The 16,066-nt window shown below is 45.9% G+C and overlaps 1 protein-coding gene across 2 annotated transcripts in view; it reads right to left on the bottom strand.

Moving 5' to 3' along the window:
* Positions 1-16,066, bottom strand: part of LOC135393765 (CD151 antigen-like) — a 40,839-nt gene that overhangs the window by 21,539 nt on the left and 3,234 nt on the right. Inside the window, exon 1 of one of the 2 annotated variants that reach the window (XM_064624014.1) lies at positions 3,830-3,987. The exons of the other annotated variant lie outside the window; for it this stretch is intronic. Within the exon in view, the coding sequence (XP_064480084.1) occupies positions 3,830-3,881 (52 nt within the window). The 5' untranslated portion in view covers positions 3,882-3,987. Of the gene's footprint in view, positions 1-3,829; positions 3,988-16,066 lie in introns of those variants that run through there. 2 annotated transcript variants of the gene reach the window in all.

Raw genomic sequence — 16,066 nt, 5'->3', positions numbered from 1 at the left:
CTATTGTTGTGAAGGTAAAGCCATCTTGCATTCCGCTTTGCACTTCAGTGCCCCTTTAAATCGGTTATACGGTATGGCTGTAGAACTGCCGAGAAGGGCATCCAACGTGGTTTGGTTTGTCATCTCACATGACAAGTAAGGGTAATGTGGTGGAGAGGGAGAGCTGTTCCAAGCAAGATAGTCCTGAGATAAGGTTACACCCTTGTTAGCGATCTTTTTGTTTACGACCCGAGGAAAATAGAACGATAAGTACTGATTTGGCTCTTTTCTCGCTCGTCCGCCCGAAGGAGGCCCCGATGTAGCGTTTGATTTGTCACGAAAGCGGGTACCAGCTGTGGGTCTTCCTGGGGACGCAATATCTCTAAGGAGTACTCCGAGTACTTGCTTGAAAAAGAAGGAGGTGAAACCCAAGTAGTGGAGTTTGGGTGTTTACGGTTCCAGAAACGCTAGTTCAATGGAAAATCTCACACTTTACTTGGTTTCAAATGAATGAATAAATTAATCGAAAGGTGATTGACGGCTACGAATAGCTTCGGAAGAACAGAAGCCTTAGCCGAAAGTGAGCGTGCAAAATGTGTCCAATACTGGACACCTTTTTAGGTTACACATCACCCTATTGCTCCTCCTTTGCAGTGTCAATTAAAACAACTTCTTTATCTCATATTTTTTTACCTTACACACGCTTTGTATAGCCTGTCCTTTTTTAACTTGTTTCCACGTCGTTCACCATTGTCTGGCGCATGATCTCAATAGTTGCTCATGCACCATTAAACATCAACTCATCATCGTCGCTCAGTTACGTAACTCAAAAGTGGAGTACTTGTGCTATCGCTACCAATGTTGTAATAAAAAAGAATAACCCGACACCGCTACCAAATGAAAGCAGACAAATACTGTACTTGCAAGTTATTTCCCCGTACCCGCCCTGTCCCTATTGCTGGCATATACATATAGTACCTCTCAGGAGGGTGTCTGTGATATGAAAGCCGGCTTAATGGAGTTGAGTGCCACAGGAAGAGAGTGTAATATAAGAATAATAGGAGAGGCCCTGCAAAGAAGAGGAGGGTTTGCCGTCTAATGGGTGAAGCCAATCTTCTTCACTAGTACGTCGAAAGAGAGAGGGGGGATTTAATTTACGTCCGCCTTGTCTCGTAATTAATGGCTGGAAATCAAACTGGTTTTGGATTACGAATAGTTTCGTGGAAGCGTCCTTGGCAAGGTCGTGCATCGCTAACCCGCGCTGCACTTTTCCCCCCCTCTGCAATTTCGTAGAAGAAGCGACAAAAAAATCCCGAAAAGTCTGCGTCTCGTGTTTTACTGGGGAGAAAAGTTATTAAGTGTTCCATAAACGGGCTTATGGCTTTCAAAAACCAGCGACCGCGTCTTCGAGTGCAATAATGCAGGGGAGCGAAAGAGACTGAACCGAAAATTATAAGAATTATAAAACGTATGGCATATAGAACGCTTTTTACCAAAGTTTTTTTTTCTGGCACCTTACCTATTGAGCATTTCTGCTACAACATAGACTGAGAAAGAAAAGCACTGTGGGATGCACTTGAACGGGCGACATTTTCTGGCTGACCGGTAGATGGCGCCGCCATTAGTGCTGCCACCCCGTGGTAGTCTCGGGTTTGCCGAGTTCCTTCATTTTCCCGTATCCGTTCATTTCGTCATTTTCTCCCGCTCGGGAACCGGTATAGAATATATATCGCATCACGTGAACAACAATGCATATCGCACGCGAGCAATCTCATTTTTTCTTCATCTTTCGAACGCTGATGTTTACCGGATGACTAGTTATATGGGATGTTACGTTATCGTCAGTCAGTATTCATCCCAATGGGAAGAGCGAGTTTGGCAGTCCACTCCTGTTGTGTCGTCGCTGGGAACGAAGCTAAGGAGCGCACGGGGACTAGTGGTTTGAGAGTAACGTGACAAGCTCTATAGGAAGCGTTCTCACGGCGACCGCTTTGCACTCTGTTGTTGTGCCACTTATTGCAGCCGTTCAGCTGCGTAATATGAACGGTACCATTGTCGCACCATCCCCAGGCGAAAAAGAAAAAAAACTATATCGGCCATTGTTATTGTTGTCGTCTGCATCGGCGAGCGGGTCGAACCACGGCCGGAATACAGACCGAACAGCCGTAGTCGAACATGTAATACAGTACAGTATACTGTATATACATATACAGTGCGTTGACACTGCGATGCATGACCTAAAACACCGATCGTGAACCAGCTCTCGCTCACTTGGGAAGGACTGTGGTATGACGCTGGCAGTGTCGCGGTCGTGATGTCAACGTAAGTTGAGGACATCTTGTTTCCAGAGGAGCTTTGAGTTTGCTTTTTCTCCCCATCTATAGCGTCTTGTAACATGTAAACATAGCTCGGCCTTGCCAGTGCTTCGTGATCGCACTCATGATCGCGATCATGAGGCTTTGATAAGGCATTGCGATCATGATTGCGCCGAGCTATGCATGTAAACAAGTTTGAAAAGAAATCCACCTAGTTGAGAAAAGCACGGTTCTACGGAAAGGTTTCTCTGTAAGAAAAAGAGATGCCAGCTGACATGAAAGCTCCTTTGAGCATCATACAAGGTGACCCCAAATAACCTTCCTGTGAGTGAAGTAGAGGCTTCAAGTGTTCTCGAAATAACGCATCGCCCTGCGTCGCTCGAGCCAGTTGACGTCACTTTCGAAATGGATATATTATTTAGCGTCTGTATGGAGCTCTCGTTTTCCTCTTCAAGGCCGTCGGCAAGTGGTTTGGGATGGAACCAAAAGAAAAAGCCACAACGGGGCAGTTGTGATTTATGCCTCGTCAACAATACGCAAAGAATCTCCCAGCCCGGTATGAAAGACGAGGCTGTTGAGCACAATAAGTGGTAAGGCGTTCACTCGCAGTTTATATCGTAAATGAAGGTTGGGCAAGACTGCCTTCCTTCCAGAAGACGAGGCTCCTGTTCACCAACCTGTATTGTCCAGCGGGTAGCAGATGTGTTAACGATATGCTCATCTAGCCATTTTTCCTTTAATACGACATTAATCGGGATGAGCCGGTAAAAACAACGGACGATATGCAGAGCAAACAGAGCAAAAGCAACAGCGATGAACACGAAATGACGTATCGTACACGCACACACGTGCTACATGGATGCTGGGATTGCTTTTCTTTTCTTTGTTGCTAACAGATATGAGAGGCGGCGCGCCATATTTCATAAACTGAGCTGAACTGACAAGCTCGTTAATTAAGAGCATTGTCGACAGAACTGCCGGCGTGTGAATACATTTGCCTATCCTACCGCGTTCAAGGATAAATAGCGTAATGTTTCTGTAGGTCAGTGCGCACTTGTTGCAGTTTATTGCGGCAGCCTGTTATGCGATTACATTCGTACGTCAATGCCATGCTCTGCTCCTGTCGCGTACAGTTAACTGGACTCCTTGTGGGATAACACCACCCCATAAAAGTCTCGCAAAGCACCGATGAGAAAGGCTAAAAACGCCACAAAAACAACAGAAATGGGCATCACCCCCAAACGATAATCCTGGAAATATCCCTGAATTATATTATCCCGTACACAGCTTATCTGAAACCTCCACGCAACGCTGGAACTTTGAGTATCACACTGCTTTCGAAAATGTCTACTTGAACGCCTATGTTGTGCCTATGTGGTGCAAACAGCTTTCTGAACTGTCGAGTGATGTCGGTATATCATTTTATCGAAGACTATATCACAATAAGAGAGTTCCGCGCAGGGCAACAAAAGTATGAACAAAAACATTGGCTTCGGGGGCATGGTATACATAACCCTCCAGTCCCCATTGCTTACCTTGATCGCGCATTGGAGTTTCATTCCCATTCCGTTCGGAGCGAGACCGCATTGCGAACAGTCTATAGGTGTTAGCCACAAGCACTAAATCAGCGGCAGTCGGAAAACAAGGGGTAGCATCCTTTGTGGCTGTGAAAGCGAATGGATCCGCCGTTCTCGACGCCGGAGGAACATTCGAGCTATAGCTGCAGGTGGCAGACGTCACTCTCCATTCCATGCAGACGTACAGGAATGCGTATATACACAGCCGTGTTTATGTGATCGCGAAAGGAGCAGTCTAGACTGACAATCAAGCAATGCAATTATATCGCATTGCCGGTAATTCCAATTTTACTTGGTAATGAGCGAAAGCCTGAGCTTATATGCGAACGAGAAGGTGGGTGCCCTCGTATACAGCGTCCTATAGCTGTGGCTTAGCAACAATGTTTCCAATGTTGTATGCGTGAATTTGATAAGAGGTGAGATGTTGATTGCGACATGCAAAGCAGCAGGCCATTCTGGAATATCCGGCATTAGGAGCTATAAAATGGCGCCTTCGAGGGAAGCCGCCACCCGTGGTGACGTCATTGATGTCTCACCACCACCATATACAGGAACCGATCTGCCAATCTTGCTTCATTCTGTTCTCAAGGAGAAAATGTAATGCAAGAACAAGGGCAACCACAAAAGAGCAGTTTAGAGGGGATTGGACCGAAAAAATGTAATACCGGCTACTCCAGAACGTATCCAGTTGATTGCGCAACGACGATGGCGGGGAAGCCATGACTTTGGGTGCCATGGAATACCATAGTGTTAACGGACCATTGATAACGTACGTACACCGCACCCAATCAGGCGATAAGAATTCTGAGTCACGGCCACGGTGTCCGCTATCTACGATAAGTTCACGGTGACGTTGTCAAAGGGACAACGAATGACATCCTTCCCAGTGTCGACCTGCTTGCAGTTACCGCTAAATCAAAGCTCCCTGTACATTCTCTTGTTCAGAAAGGAGAGGGTAAGAGGGAGAAACAGTCCTCGTCGTATTTGTGACAGAACACGTGGCAACTCTACACGAGCTTTTCTTCAATTAAAAACCAGAAGGCGTTGAGCAGTTTTTAGTTGTGCAAAAAAAGCTTCATCCTTCAAGGAATCCAGCTAGTCAAGACGTAGCCTGATCAGCATCTCCTTTGGTGCAATTAAAGGAGCTCGAAATTCCACCAGGTGTCACTGCGTTATTGCAATGAAATTTCAATCGGAGAAAGTAGCCGCAGACGGCCGATACGATGCTGCGCAAAGCATGCTGGTCGGCATTATCAGCCGGCGCGTTTTTCCCGCTTCTTGCCCACCACAGCAAAATATAACCGGTCTCCTCGTATACGTCACATGTTTGCTTCAACTGTACGTCACTGGTCACGTGACGGAAGTAGCGAACATGACGACGTCCTCTCGTTCTGCGCTCTTTTCACGAGCAGAAGGTTTTATTCCAAGGTGCGCTCATCGTTCTTTCGCATTTTATTCGTTGGAGAACATAATTTTCGGGGACACCTCAGTGTAGTATCTAGTAAGCTCGAAGAACGCCTGAGAAATCCTATCGAGGAACATTTTTGTTGTCACTGTACAAGATGGGATTGTGTCCCTCACAAGTGTACATGCGTTCTTTTTCTCAGCCTTTTGTTTATACCTGAATAGATGTACGCGGACGCTCGTCTCAACTCCTGTGGTTTATCCAAATCTGGAGGTATTGCGAGATCATTTATTTCGAGTAAGAAACAGCGTATGGTCCACATTCAAATACATTCGATGGCAATCGAGGAAATATCGGCTGCAGAACAACTGACAGGCGATTTCAGACAACCGTCTCACGAGCAGTACTTTCTCTGTATATCAACTAAGCGCAGATATTCGTAGTATCACGGAGTTACTTTCAATTCTTTGGTTCTCTTACTCGACGACAATAAACACACTTTGTATTACTTGTTGGTTCTTTGATATTTCGGACCTGATCGGCTTCGGAGACGTAGTAGCGAGCCATTAGACTTTGGCTGACCACTCTCATCTTTTATTAAGAACCTTCCAGGTAACTCTCTCCTTCCTCAGATATAATTTTGCATGAAAATCCACAAAAAAGGATTTCACGTTCGATGCTTAGCAGAAACCCATAGAAATGAACTTTGTATGGAAGCGCGCACGAACCCAGTGAATCTCCGGATGCCCTCGACAGGGGAAGAACGTGGTCGTAAGTGTGCTCGGGGAACCAGATGGTCTTAGGGTATTTGTAGAACCCCTCTCGTTATGCTCAGAGCGGAGGACAAATTCCGCTGAGTGGGGAGGTTGAATGTACTCCTTCCAGTAGGGTGTGGATGCAACCCCTTGTTTTACCTGGCGTGACTTACAAAAGCTTAGGAGTGGCGATCTTGGAAGGCATAACAGTGGTTGACATTTAAGCCCCCAGGCAATAAAAGAGCAATGAGGTGTCATTTAACATTGCTCGAAATCTTGCTTCATCTGTCAACCCCTGTGTGATCGAACGAGTTGTCCCTGTAACCTCATCGGTGACGTCACATCATACTTCTCCCCCTCGTTACACCCGGAGTTAAGGGTTAACGCGCGGAACCATGTCTATGTGAGTTTTTTTTTTTTTCTGGGAAACAAATTGCACACGTCAAAAACTTTGACCACTATGCGCTAAAATGGCACACACACTTTCATCAGATGGCCCTCTGTGCTGCTTTACGTCATCCTGCGAAGACATCTGGGGTATACCACATCTTGAGACTTTTGCTGGTTCTTGTTTGTATAAATGATACGCTAAGCAACATTAATTGTAAAGCACGTTTATTCGCTGCATAATATGTCGCGCGAAATAATTGGAAAAACTCATCAACGCAAATGATGTTGAACGTCGTGTCACCGATCGTCAAAGGTAATTTGGGGCCCCGCGACTCACTTACGATGTATTATGTGTGCATATCATAATTTATGTACCTTCCCTACTCCTTCCATTGTCCCTTCTGGGACCAGCCTGAAACAAATAAATAAATCGTTACATCATTGTCCTTCAACAGACTGCTCATATGCAGACTGTAATCATCATTTCTGTAGCTTCCGTTGGTTAGCTTCAATGAACATATATCTCACACTCATGGCCGGACCTCGCAATCTAGAAGGTAAAGGTCGCTCAAATGAAGGGAAGGATGAGCACGTATCACAAAGGCTCGAACACGTCTTTATCGTTATCACAGTACATATGTCCCAGATGTGAGGGCTCATCGAGACTCAGGACTGATATCTAGGTGTACCATTCGTTTGCTGCTGCAGGTCACACTCAAGGGGCATTTTGCATGCGGAGCAAAGAAAATACACCACGTGATGAGTAGCACTGTCGCCATTTCTCGGCAGGAACATCGGCACCAAGTGAGGGGACGTCACGAGAAAAACAACTTTTCAAAGGTGTACGGAACGCCCTGGCTGGAAATTCAAATAAAGCTTCTGGGCGCTGCGTTGCTACAAAACCGTTATGAAACGTGGCTATATTTTTTAATAACGACCCACGGGACAACGCAATGCTGGAATGGAGAGAAAAAACGAGTAATCAACAACTTTATGACGAGTGAAATGTATTTTTAATGAAATGAAATGAATTTCATGTATGAAATGTTATTTTTGCCGAGTAATCGATTTTCAATTCTCAGTTTGCATTTCAATACATTTGAGATAAACGCTTCTTTCGAACGATCGATAGTTTCAAAAGGACGTGACCCATGTCAGTTTCGCCAGGAAAACGGTGTTACGCCACCGCTTTAGGGCTATTATAGACATTTCTTCATGTTTAATCTGATTAAGCATATACGACATCATAGTCATTTATATAGGCACTATCGAATCGATACAGGAGGTTCCCCAGCACCCAGTTGGTGCTTCTGCATCGAAAATGCACGTTTGCCTAGGAGTCCGTGCTCTAGAAACGGAATTCACCGCTGCTCGAAAGCCTTATTCATTCATGAAGCAGATTACCAGGCTATTTTTGCTTAATGGTGCCTGGTCATACAAAAACCAGCCACGAGTGGAGCCTCGTGGGATTTATGTACCCATATGGATGGTTTCCCAGGAACTAATTCGTTGCAGAACACCTCATGCTGGAATCCGGCACAGAATATGCTGAGCGCGACAGACACTCTTTTGCGGAGAAAACAAAACGCCAGCTTTATCCTTGGTAGAGGGGAGTGCCCTAATGTGTTCTTGCGCCGATAAGCGGAGCCCAAATCAATTTGCTGTTGTGCAGAAATAGCCACGCTATGGATATCCAGTCACGCGTCTGAGCTTTTACTTGACGCTCGTGCCGCTGAATTGGTTACTACGGCACGGTCGCAGTGCTTGTATACGGGGCTACAAAACATCCTTTAGACCTCGTCTGTCCGTGCACTTCTCGAAAAATGTTCCTGTCGACAGCATATTATGTGCAGGCACAGAGCCCACTCCAAATCACGTTGCTCCGTCTCCTGTTCAACAGCAACTATAAATGGCAGGGTTTGTATGTAACGTTGAATGAAACTTACTGCTTACTTATTTACTGCTGTCTTGCCTGTCTTGCTTCTTCTACGTTCCCGAAATCAGGATCACACGATGGTATGGCCATAGCTGACGTATTCTTCAGTTTCAAAAATGTTCTTATGCATTCGAATAAACTTCTTTCTAACACTTCTAACAAACTTGTATAAAAATAAACTTCTTTCTAAACTTCTTCTAACAAATTGAAAAAAATAAGCCTACGAGAAACAGTAAGCTATTAAAAAACGGCTGTCTTTCAGTGTTTTCAATTCCAAATGGGAGTGCCAGACCCTCCCCGACAGAGCTGTTTTTCTAAAAACCCTGTTCAAAGTCTATGTACTGTTCTTCGTGGGTTGTGGAAGTGGAGCTCTATAGCAGAATATTTCGCGAGTACTTGAGTTCGCATCGGTTTCCTCTAGTACACGTTAATTATTCGGGTATGGTTTTGTACGTGCCGGTGCAGAGAAATGGAAGGCACACGTGAGGTTCCAATTTCCGTCTTCTTGCTAGTAACATGGATGGCATGAACGTCGAACGACAGACCAAAAAGAACACAACGCCGGGAAAGCACATGGAAATAGTGCATTCCGCCGTGTTTACTTCACGAAGGCGGACGCGAAGCCATAAGCTGATCAATGGTTTTGTGGCGAGGCTGGATCTTCCCTTCTGCACCGGGTTGACCCCGAACTAGGCCTGATCCTCCCAACATCCATGCCACGGCAGCTTACGTCAAGACTCCTGTACAGGCTTGGGAAGGCGGACTCTCCTAATTGTCCAGTCTGTGGCTCAATCGAAGACGTCCAACATATTATAGTTATGTGCCCAAGATACTCTGAGTGTCGTGACCGACTTGTAGCCGCGTTAGGCCGGGTTGACAATCGACCCTGCGGAGTGCAGAAGGTGCTGGGCCCACGGCAAACGAGCACTCAACTGCCAGCTTTGCGAGCCGTTACACAGCTACCAAGCTCACCAAGCTGTTAGACGGGCTATGATCCTGTCTGTGGCGTTCTCCAGTGGGTGTGGGTGGATGTGTCTGGCATTCCTTTCCTTAGGTGATCTGGGGTAGCCGGCCCTCGTGATGAGGGCTACAATCCCCCCTTTTTTTTTCTTTCAATCATCATCAAAAAGAAACAGAAACGTACGAGGGAAAAACGAAAGAGTTAACGTTCAGAAGCAGCAGAAAAGGCGTTCATGAGGAACATCCGTCCGTCCTCGTGTTTTATATTCGCAAAACCATAACTCTATGACGTAAGAAAAAGCCACAGAATGACTTATATACATCATCAACCGACGCTCGGGATAACAATGCACAAAAAAAGGTCCCATACATTTGACGGCTTTGTCGTGCTAGACATTCCCTTCGTCAGCCTAGGTAGTCAGTGATGATTCCGTATGTCTTCTTTTTTCCAACAAATGACACCAACTCTTTGTTTCATAACCCTCTGCAGCGCCCGTTCCTTATTTGCGTCATAAGCACCGGCGATTTTCGGCTATGCATCGGCATCGTCAAAGATACCCGAAATATATAAGAGAAATTAAAGGCGTTGTGACGTGTTGTACTACACGCAAGATAATTGCGGAAGAAATGCATTTTTCTACGAGTGGGGCTTGCGGGTGAAATACAAATCATCATGGGATAAGCTCTGACGTCAGAGAAGCGAGAACCTCGCGTCCACTATAGCACTGGTTCTCGAAAGCACGTGACCCCGCCCGTTGCCGCATCATTGGCGGAAGTGCGTGCCGCGATGTCAGAACCAGATGAGTTTCCGACCAGCTCGCGTGGCTGAGTGGTTAGCGTGCTTGCCACGTCACGTCGAGACTGGGAGGTGTTAGCGGGATGCCCGTTTTGTACGTGTCTTTTACACCATTTTCTGTAAAATTTAGGATTCATTTTTACATCGATTCAAGTGACATTTGTCCCGCGTAACTTCGGGGCGGGCCAATTGTCTTTTAAAGGAGAATTTTTTGCACCGTAGTGCCCCGTTTATGACAAATGTCAAACCTACGAGGCTCCCTCCGCTTCTCAGCTGCATACCGTCCCGTGAAAGGCAGATCGCTCGGTAAAACACGTCGAGAAGAGCGGTATAGTTGGTTCAAGTCAATCGTGTCCTTGAATGCACACAGCACTAAGTAAGATTTATTAAGAAGAGACAGCGAGCTTTTGGTTCCAACCAGCGGGGTTGCTTTTTAATAAATCTTAATTGTTTGTTTCTGCCAAGGACATATCGAGAGAGAGAGAAAGAGGAACTGCTTACATAAAATTTGTCGCCCGTATGAAATTCAATAGGCTCGTGTGTAGGTGTAAAAACAGCAAATGCGCAGAGATTCATTTTACGGCTCCCAAATGCTCTTTTGGGTTATCTAGCTGCCACATCTATCTTCCTCGGAATTAAGCCATCTTTGTGTTCAATGAAGCGGATAGAAGAGAGGAAGGATACTCCGCGCGGAATGTCTCTATGAGAGGAGATCACTCCATTGCCAGCTTTGTTGATCGCGCTCCCCGACGAACACAAATTGCGCCAATACTGGGGGAAACTCTGGCACATCGCTGCCAAGCGCAAAACAAAATTTTTCACCCTTTATGGTCTAACAACGTATATGCAACCACGACACAATGCGCTGGCGTATATGAGAATTAAGTGGAGTAGGTTAGTAAGAAGGTTGTCATTATGTGGGATGTCAGTTGCAATTGAGGATGTATCCCACAACCTCGGGTTAGAAATGATGGTATCAATAGCGATCCAACTGGTCATTGTGTATTTCCCACCTGGTCGGCTTCATGTTGCGTCCTGGGCCGACTTGACAGGGCCTACATTGAGGAAAACATGCTAGACAGCACATCCGATTTGATCACCTCCCAGTCGCCATCACCACAAAGTTCGTCGTCCTTCTATATTTCATTGCCTTTAACACGAGTAAAGTTAGTAGTTTGGTGTGCTAGCGCCGCGAAGCAAATGTGGCCATGAGTGGCGTACGAATGGAGTCGACCACCTCCCATGTCCAGCACGACCTTGGAGGGTGGGCCTCTTGTAAGCGATTTTCTCAAGGAAATGTCGCCTTATACATCATACGAGCAGTTGTACTACACCACTCCCACTTCGGCATGGGGTTTCGCCAGAAGGCACTATAGATGCCGAGGAAAAAAGGATTATTATTCTACGTCTGCGTGCGTTACTTAGCAAGATACACACTCTGCACAGAGTCTCGTCCATTCCCATTGGCAGCCGTAAGCACGTGACTGGCGGCGGCGAGGGTTGTGGTGTCATCAGTATCGATCATACTGCCACTTACTCCCCTCCTTTCCTTTTTTTGCTCTAGTCGTCAAGACTTGTGTGCGGCCAGCCACGGAGCTTCGGCTAATTTTTCTTCGTATATATAGGTTAAAAAGGTTGACAGGGAAGTTAAGAAAAACTAGTTTATTTAGTGGGTAATTTAACGCACAATATACTGACGAAGACAGTACCACTGTCGAAACGTCGACTGTTCTTTTAAACGTCTCATAGTATATTAGAACCGTCGCGTTAAATTACCCACTAGTTTTTCTTAATTTTCCTCTAATCTGTCGTCCACTTCTTATTATATAACATAGTGTAGTACTCATTGGCATGGGGAATTGAGTCATCCGCCAGAGACTGAACAGTAGCGATATACGGCAAGGGGATGTTGCTCGGATGCCCACCGATTAAAGACAGTGTGGGCGACCCTCCTCATCAGAGACGCCACATGTGGCTGTAATCTCGTGGTGGGAGCAGTGACTCACTTCAGGGATTATAGATGCATCACCACTATATGGAACAACGAACCCCTCTTTCCCATACAGGAAGGAAATTACTGCTATGACTTGGAATCGGAAATTTGGTGGAACGGAAGGACTCTATGGAAACCGATCGTGCTTTTGAAACCGGTCTATTAAACACCTTAGTTGTACTCAAAACTCCGTAGTGTTGAGCGATATTAGGGAGTTTAGTAGTAAGCGGTTTAAGAAAACGATGCGATCAATAACGTATGTTTTGGGAACCGTTAATGTGATGAGGGAACTCCGGCAACCAATGTGTAACAGTTGCAATGTCACAAAAATGTCAAATCCCGATAAACACGCTGTCGGTGTTGGCTGATGCAGTGCTTGGATGTTGTAATGTAAACATTGTCATTGGAATGTGTGATCAGAACATGATGAACAGAGACCAACTCTACATCGGGGACTTTTGACCAGGGTCAAGCTGATGTTAGATCATTTGCATCTAGAGCCTTTTTAGATTCCTAAAATGCGTGTTCTTAGTGCCTTAAAGTCCGCACTCTTGTCATAACCAACCATAATCCCGCCATTCTTTCCCTTGAAAGCGTTTGGCGCGCGCCTTTTTGTGACGCATATGCAGTTATGTTAATAATCACAAACAGCCGTGCGACACGCGCTTTCCACATCACGGGAGTGATAACGCTACGATCCTGCGCAGTGGTGGTCCTTGAGCGTGCTATGCAGTAGAGTATATGTACTTGACTTTTCTTGAACGAGACGCACGAATTTCACGAACCCGCTATACTACCATATAGTCACACGTGCGACACTTTCCAGAATACTCCAGTAGACCATGGGGAATGTCCACAAGATATTCCGTAGCAGACGACAGGGTCGATACTTCGCGGCTGTCACTTTCATCCACCTCGGCAGCTTTTTTTTTTTTTTCCTCTAGAATATTATGTGGGAATGTCGGTCGTGCGTATGCACGGATTATATCGCAATGTTATCCTACACGGAAATTAGATAACAGCGACTTTTTCTCTTCAGGCGGGACGGATCCCACCGCAGTCACTTGCCAGAGGATTATGTCCTTCCTTTGCGTACGTGTGGGCATATACGTTAGCTGCGCAGCTTTGTTATTGTTTGGCGTGCCGGAACAAACGTGCGTCAGCAGCTGTTCGCTCGGTACGCGTTACTTGGAGTGGTGTAGGTGTTACTATAGCAGCTTCCTCGTGCATATATTAGTACTCTTCGCGAAGGCAAAATTGCGTGAACTGCAGTGGGAGCGTTCGACCGTCCTCTGAAACGGTTCCTCTCCTACGCGTTTTGTGGTTTACGAACCACATGATCTTTGCAACCAAGTGGGAAATATTTAAGAATGCAAAAGCTTCCTCTTCTGAACGGTTTTATTCTCGGATAGCCTCCTCGTATCCCGTCTGTAACCTGTTTCACCCTATTAAGAGTATTCGCTGCTGCTGTGCATATACCATTTCTGTCCGCCTCTGTATTCTCAGACTCAAGGATCCGAGGAGGGGGGGGGGGGCAGGGCCCACGTGGGATTTCCGTCTCTCCCCTTCCACACATGAACCCCCCCCCCCCCCCAAAGAAAAAACGAGGATCTGGACCTGCCGCCGGATATGAGGCTATGTCGCCATACATAGCCAGCAGACCTGTTTTCTTCTAATTTGTCCTTCCACTTGCAACTTTCGACGGCGCCGGTGATGCTGATGATGGGAACAACGTCGAGGGAACGGCGGCAGCAGGTACAGGGCATTGTTTCCGTATGCTTCTGTGCCTCGTTAAACGTCGCTGTATCCTCCCTTCCCCTCATTCACAGACACAAACCAGATCAGTTGATTTTCCTTTATAAGCCACATTGGTCTCCTAGTACGAATCCCACGCCAACTTCTTCGACCGACCCTAGCAGGTCCACGTTCCTCAGGAGGACTGAGGTGCACACATAGCCCCGCCCTCGGATGTGCACACATTACGCGTATACAAACAGACTTGGGAATGAGAGCTGGCAAGCATTGTCGAAGCCTAATCTGGAGTGTCATATTTACAGCTGTCGACCTCCCACGACCCTGGACGACCTCTCCACCCACGACGTCGAGACGACTGTGGCGCCCCCGTGTCGGTCTCTCCCACCTGTCCTTACGCAACGCCTCGAACAACGGAGTTTCTCCTTTTCTCGCTTCCCCCGTTTTTCAAGCGAGTGTGTGTGCGTGTGTTTTGTAACGTAAGAAGAATCCTCACAGTAAGAAGACCCCTTGCTGGGATTCTGCATTTTCGTACTGCCCTTGATGTTGCTCGCGTGTGTGTCTGCACAAGAAAGTGAGGTCTTCCAGCGCCTCTGTCATGTGTGTCACAGTCAGACCTGTACGAATAACTTTTCGGAAGCAATCCAACTACAATTACAACTACGTGTTCAGAAAACTAATTACATTACAGTTACAATTACAAAATCATAATTGTAACTGGACTGTTACTGTGGTAAGGAATGGAGTTCTACGCATTTCAATATAAAGTTTTAATGTCAAACTTTATTCTTCTTCCTCAAGGAACGCAGCAAATGTGAAAATATTTATTGAAAGGGTGAATTGAAGGGTTGACTGACGGAGCACAATGGCTACGCTTAGCAGAAACACACACACACAAAAAAGATGCTTGAACTAAGGCAGCGAAGGCACATCAGAAATTTTATGACTTCTTTAAAAGTGAAATGGCTAACACAGAAGAAATGCTACTTATCGTGTCCACAGCTTGTAATGTACATTGGCGTTCAAAAGCAGTCTTGTCTGGCTTAAAGGCCACCATAACCTTCCGTCAACGAATAAAAATCGCGGATATCGTGGTGAAAATGATTCAAACGATGTTAAATCCCCAACCGCACGCAAAGCAACTCCACGTGCATTACAAATTACTCGCAAAGTAATTAAGCAACAGTTACGATTACATAATACGGAAAGTAATCCTTGGAGGCGATTAATTACTGACAATACACTCGAGTCACGTAATTAATCACTTTACAGGTGTGACAAAAACGTCGCCTCTGTCTTGCATTCCCTCAGCGGCTGCGTTGTCCATCCCTAAGGAAGACGACGTATATGACGTCACTACTGAATGACGAATGGGGCAGACGGTCACTCTCAGCGCGAAACAAAATCCGTTTCATCTTCAACTTGAATTACGTTGAAAAAAGAAGGTAAAGAAAAAAATCTGCACATATCGTAGGCAACAATTTTCGAAAGCCTGTCATATCCATTGAACCACCACTTCTTGGATTGGAAAAAGAAAGAAAAATATGGAGAAGAACCACCACTTCTTCTTTAGGTTCGTTTCCTTCGGAGTCCACAGTGGGGCCCTGTTATTCAGCATATCACTCACGTGGGACAATTATGTTGAGTACTATTTCATTAATTTAACGGAGTCTTTCTTTTCGTTTACGCACTACGGATACATTCTTGCATTTATTCTCCATAAGCGGTCATTCTTCATCTTCAGCACATCCCGTTATGTGAGACCGCGCCGAGTCATTTGAAATAAATAACAAATTACGCGCGATATCTCCAGGAATGGCAACTCCGCGCCAAACCACGTGCGGCTTTTACTCGCGTAAAACAGTATGAAATAAAAAATGCTGTTGACGAGTTTCAGCCCCGAGAACTATGTTAATTCCGAGGCTGGCCGGCAAACACCACAGTGACGCTCAGTCGCTGCAGCAATGTTTACATAACACGGGGGGCTCTGTTGTCGTGGTAGTTTCGAATTCATTTTTCTTCTGTTCCATCCTGTCTTCGTGGTAATGGTTTGGGCACGAGCCGCAACTATTGCCGAGGCATCCGTTTTGTAATCCGTCACATTTTATCGGGCAGAGAACCACATCCATGATTGCTTATCGTGACGCGTCTTTATGTGAATTTCTTTTTGGTCGTCGTTGGCATAACTCAGACTGCGTGGCGGTTACG

This window comes from Ornithodoros turicata, chromosome 5 (assembly GCF_037126465.1).
Source record: "Ornithodoros turicata isolate Travis chromosome 5, ASM3712646v1, whole genome shotgun sequence".
Lineage (NCBI taxonomy): Eukaryota > Metazoa > Arthropoda > Arachnida > Ixodida > Argasidae > Ornithodoros > Ornithodoros turicata.
This window is presented reverse-complemented; position numbering and strand designations above follow the sequence as displayed.